Genomic DNA, 5,980 nt, shown 5'->3' with positions numbered 1-5,980 from the left:
AAGAAGAAGATAACCTTTACAATGAAGATCTGTGAAGTTATTCGGATTTTTACGAATTTTCTTTGAAAGACAGTGGTTTTCTTTTTTTTGCTGAGTTTTGTTAACATGGTCTGTTCTGTGTCTTCCTGTTGTCCCACCCAAGACTGGCTCTATGGAACAGCTGCATGTGACGCACTCCAACAGGCACAGCAAGTGAGTTACAGTCTAAAATGGCACCTCATTCCATATATGATGCACTACTTTTGACCAGATCCCTATGACCCCTTATATCAAAAAGTAGTCCATTACAGATCCTATGCCCCTTAATAAAAAATAGTGCACTACTAGGTATATAGGGAATAGGGTGCCGTTTTGGGAGGCAATGTGATTCGGTCAGGGTGTATCCAACCCTTAAGTGAGGCTGACCGTGAAAGACGGTGAAGAGTTGTGTCCATTTTGGTGAAGCCGGGGTAGGGACAGGGTCATCATGCTCTCTTATACTAGACTATAATGGTCATAGTATGTGGTGCTTTGACAAATGTGGCTTAACCTTTTGCCCTTCTTTATAAAGCATTATGAATGATTTTGTTTAAGGCAGCTTCCTTTAGCCTTTTTCTCATTAAGTGGGATCTTTTTATACAGGATTTCTCTTTATCTTCCAGCACCCCAGTCAGCATCTCTGTAGGCCAGGATAATTTCCAAAAACAAACAAACAATATATACATAACATCCACTACCGTTCCAAGTTTGGGGTCACTTAGAAATGTCCTTGTTTTTGAAAATAAGCAATTTTCTTTGCCCATTTAAAATACAATCAAATTGATCAGAAGTACAGTGTAGACATTGTTATATTATTGTAAAATGACTATTATAGCTGGAATCGGTAGCTTTTTTATTGAATATCTACATAGGCGTACAGAGGCCCATTATCAGCAAACATCACTCCTGTGTTCCAATGGCACGTTGTGTTAGCTAATCCAAGTTTATCATTTAAAAGGCTAATTGATCATTAGAACCATTTTTGCAAGTATGTTAGCACAGCTTTGAAAACTGTTGTTCTGATTAAAGAAGCAATAAACTGGCCTTCTTTAGACAAGGCTTCGATACATGTCGCAAAATGGCCAGAAACAAAGCACTTTCTTCTGAAATTTGTCAGTCTATTCTTGTTCTGAGAAATGAAGGCTTTTCCATGCGAGAAATTGCCAAGAAACTGAAGATTCGTACAAGCTGTGTACTATCCTTCACAGAACAGCACAAACTGGCTCTAACCAGAATAGAAAGAGGAGTGGGGAGGCCCCGTGCACAACTGAGCAAGAGGACAAGTACATTAGAGTGTCTAGTTTGGGAAACAGACGCCTGCACAAGTCCTCAACTGGCAGCTTCATTAAATAGTACCACCAAAAACCAGTCTCAACATCAGAGTGGAAGAAGGCGACTCGGGATGCTGGACTTGTCAGTGTCTGTGTTCTTTTGCACGTCTTAATCTTTTATTTTTATTGGCCAATCTGAGATATGGCTTTTTCTTTACAACTCTGCCTAGAAGGCCAGCATCCTGGAGTCACCTCTTCACTGTTAAACTTGAGACTGGTGTTTTTGCGGGTTCCTAATTAATGAAGCCGCCAGTTGAGGACTTGTGAAGTCGGTTTCTCAAAAACAAGGGCATTTCTAAGTGACCCCAAACTATAAAATATATACAGTTGAAGTCGGAAGTTTACATACACTTAGGTTGGAGTCATTAAAACTCGTTTTTTCAACCACTCCACAAATTTCTTGTTAACAAACTATAGTTTTGGCAAGTCGGTTAGGGCATTACTTTGTGCATGACACAAGTAATTTTTCCAACAATTGTTTACAGACAGATTATTTCACTTATAATTCACTGTATCACAATTCAGTGGGTCAGAAGTTACATACACTAAGTTGACTGTGCCTTTAAACAGCTTGGAAAATTCCAGAAAATTATGTCATGCCTTTAGAAGCTTCTGTTTAGGCTAATTGACATCATTTGAGTCAATTGGAGGTGTACCTGTGGATGTATTCAAGGCCTACCTTCAAACTCAGTGCCTCTTTGCTTGACATCATGGGAAAATCTAAAGAAATCAACAAAGCCAAAATTTGTCCGGTTCATTCTTGGGAGCAATTTCCAAATGCCTGAAGGTACCATGTTCATGCTGTACAAACAATAATACGCAAGTATAAACACCATGGGACACACACAGCCGTCATACCGCTCAGGAAGGAGCCGTATTCTGTCTCCTAGAGATGAACGTACTTTGGTGCGAAAAGTGCAAATCAATCCCAGAACAACAGCAAAGGACCTTGTGAAGATGCTGGAGGAAAACAGGTAAAAATAATCTATTATCCACAGTAAAACGAGTCCTATATCGACATAACCTGAAAGGCCGCTCAGAAAGGAAGAAGCCACTGCTCCAAACCACCATAAAAAAAACAGACTACGGTTTGCAACTGCACATGGGGACAAAGATCATTACTTTTTGGAGAAATTAATCTGATCTGATGAAAACAAAAAATAACTGTTTGGCCATAATGATCATCATTATGTTTGGAGGAAAAAGGGGGAGGCTTGCAAGCCGAAGAACACCATCCCAACCGTGAAGCCCGGGGGTGCAGCATCATGTTGTGGGGTGCTTTGCTGGCAGGAGAGACTGGTGCACTTCACAAAATAGATGGCAATCATGAGGCAGGAAAATTATGTGGCTATATTGAAGCAACATCTCAAGACATCAGTCAGGAAGTTAATGCTTGGTCGCAAATGGGTCTTCCAAATGGACAATGACCCCAAGCATACTTCCAAAGTTGTGGCAAAATGGCTTAAGGACAACCAAGTCAAGGTATTGGAGTGGCCATCCACAAAGCCCTGACCTCAATACTATAGAAAATGTGTAGGCAGAACTGTAAAAGCGTGTGCGAGCAAAGAGGCCTACAAACTGACTCAGTTACACCAGCTCTGTCAGGAGGAATGGGCCAAAATTCACCCAACTTATTGTGGGAAGCTTGTGGAAGGCTACCCGAAACGTTTGACCCAAGTTTAAACAATTTAAAGGCAATGCTACCAAATACTAATTGAGTTGTATGTAAACTTTTGACCAACTGGGAATGTGATGAAAGAAATAAAAGCTGAAATAAATCATTCTCTCTACTATGATTCTGACATTTCACATTCTTAAAATAAAGTGGTGATCCTAACTGACCAAAGACAATGGAATTTTTACTAGGATTAAATGTCAGGAATTGTGAAAAACTGAGTTTAAATGTATTTGGATGAGGTGTATGTAAAAATCAGACTTCAACTGTGTATATATTTATTTATAAAAATAATAAAATCAGAACTTAGACGGGTCTGAATTTACTGTTGAGAGTTAGAATAGTAGAATACACCAGGTGCAATTTCAAAATGTGGTTGTGCATCAGCAGTTTTTCTCTTGTTATGTCAGTGACTGTCAATTAGCTCATGTCAGCTAAAAATGTTTTGGATTGGTAAGTTAGTTCAGCGGCCAGCTATTTAAACTTTTAGTAATCATGGTCAAATTACCGACCACAGGGCCACCATTGATTTTTGTTAGTCACTCTCACTCAGATATCATATTAAAAACTGCAAACATTTCTCTCCACTTTATGGCAAAATGTGTAGAATTGCATGAAATGAGTTGTTGTAACATTGAAAAATGTTCATGGCGGTGGCAACAAGCTTAGGTCCCCCAAAAGGCTAGAGTTAGCTCTGACTGTGTGGGTGTGGATGTGGGTACACAGACTCGCAAGCCACTGCGACCCTTCATGAGGAATTCCAATCTTTTGTGGCCCTCACCCCCATCCCTGCTATAGGCTTTATGAAGTGTTGATGATGCCTTGAAAGTTGAAGTTAGTTTAAAGTGGGACCTTTTTTATGTTATTTCTCTCTGTCTGCCAGTGGATTCAGAACCCCCCTTGAAAAAATCATTATGAATGATTCTGAATGACTTCTAAAACATCTATGTAGGCTTTATAAAGTGTTTAAGGAAACCTTGAAATTTGTAGTTAGTTTAAAGTGGGACTTTTTATATATTATTTTATGTTCCAGTGGACGGGGAACAGTCGTCTCCGGTGGGCAGATGGAGGTTCTTCATCAACCAGACAATCAGACACAGAGACTCCACATCAAACCAGGGAGGAGCGTCAACCCCTCCACCTCTCTCGCCCGGCGAGGTCAGGGTGCCTCAGTCTACAGACACTGACCGAGGTACAGTAACAGGATGACACCTGGGCCTGGGCTAACAGTCATTTAACACTGGGCAGTCATACCCTTTTCACACTACCAAGCCCTCCTGAAAACCAGTAGGGGTTGAAATATTTTCTTGTGCAGTTAGTGTCCTGCTCCATTAACGGGCTATGCACTGTACAGAAAATGTACATTTTCTCACACAGTTCCAGCAACTAGGGTGGAAGCGTAACCAGGCCAGCGTAGTACGGCCTGGTTCTGAGGGTACATTCAGCTGTGTTTGGTTCTGTCTGTTGAGTAACACCAACTAACCCTCTGTACCTCCTCTCTCTGGTCTGCTTTGATTGGTCGCCATACTCTAGAGTGGGATGGAGGATCCCAGAGATCGGACTCCTCCTTTGCTGAAATGGTTTCCTCTCCTCCTATCTGCCCCACCTCCACCTTGTGTGCCCTGGCCTCTGCCTCCTCCCCCCCTGCCTCCACCTGCGTCTCCACCGTTCCTACCCCTGCCTCCATGTCTGCCCCCCCAGCCACTGCTGCCCCCACTCCTGACACGACTGCCTCTGCTGCCTCTGACAGAAGTGTTTCTGACCTGGCTTCTACTAGTGCAGCTGTTGCCTCAGTCCTACACCCAGTCCCCGCTGCCTCAGCTGGCCTAGACCTGCAGGCTTCCATCCACCAAACTTCCAGTACAACCACAGCAACATCCTCCATTCCAACCCATGTCCCAAACACCGCTACCAACTTCCCAGTCCCCGCCATGTTAGCTGCTTCTGCCACCATTGCTCCCTCTGCCACATGCTGTCTAACTGAAGCTCTGACCTGCTCCATGGTGAGCCAGGGCCAAGGCCCAAGCCTGGGGGATGTAGTAACGGTGGCAGCCCCAGGGCAGTGTGTGTCTGGTGGGGGCCACTCATTCACCGGCTCCATCCACCCTCCAGTGGCTGTGGCTACAGATGTGGCTTCTCCTCCTGCCAGCCATGCAGTTCTGGAGCAGCAGCAAAACACTCTGCCTCAGATTCAGTGCATGGCAGCCCAGCCTCAGGCCCTGCCTCAGATTCAGTGCATGGCAGCCCAGCCTCAAGCCCTGCCTCAGGCCCAGGTCCAGTTACAACAGCAGCTCCAGACAATGCAACAGGTACAGCAGCAGCAACAGCAACAACAACAACAAAACCTGCAGGCTGTGCAACTCCAACAGGTACAGCAACAACAGCAAGAGTACCAAGAGCAGATACAACTGCAGCAGCAGCAGCAGCAACAAGCGTTGCAAAAATCTATTGAACAGTTGCAGATGCTGCAACAGCAACAACTACAGCCACAACAACAACAACAACAGMAGCAGCAGCAGCAGTCTCAGCTAMATTTACAGCCCCAGCTCAGTCAGACAAAGCCATTACAAAAACAGTGTATGTCCCTGCAACCACAGACAGAGATGTTGCCACTGGCACTACAACAACAGATACAGCAACTGCCTGTCCAAATGCAGAACACACAGTGCAACACACAGTTACACACTCAACAGCCACAGCCACACCAGTTACCACCACAACAACAACTACACCAGTTACCACCACAACAACAACTACACCAGTTACCACCACAACAACAACAGCCACAGCTACACCAGTTACCAATACAACAACAACAGCTACACAGTTACACCTCACAACAAAGCTACAACCAGTTACACCAACAACAACAGCTACAACCAGTATACCACGCAGCAACAACAGCTTACACCCAGTACCAACCACAGACAACAACAACAGCGCTACCACCAGTTAC

General features: G+C 43.9%; 1 protein-coding gene across 1 annotated transcript in view; it reads left to right on the top strand.

Moving 5' to 3' along the window:
- Positions 1 to 5,980, top strand: part of LOC111966134 (uncharacterized) — a 111,282-nt gene that overhangs the window by 90,256 nt on the left and 15,046 nt on the right. Inside the window, exons 15-17 of the mRNA XM_070444341.1 lie at positions 4,058 to 4,216; positions 4,558 to 4,852; positions 5,011 to 5,574. Coding sequence (XP_070300442.1) covers positions 4,058 to 4,216; positions 4,558 to 4,852; positions 5,011 to 5,574 — 1,018 coding nt within the window. The remainder of the gene's footprint in view (positions 1 to 4,057; positions 4,217 to 4,557; positions 4,853 to 5,010; positions 5,575 to 5,980) is intronic.

Source organism: Salvelinus sp. IW2-2015, linkage group LG7 (genome assembly GCF_002910315.2).
Source record: "Salvelinus sp. IW2-2015 linkage group LG7, ASM291031v2, whole genome shotgun sequence".
In the NCBI taxonomy this organism is placed as follows: domain Eukaryota; kingdom Metazoa; phylum Chordata; class Actinopteri; order Salmoniformes; family Salmonidae; genus Salvelinus; species Salvelinus sp. IW2-2015.
This window is presented reverse-complemented; position numbering and strand designations above follow the sequence as displayed.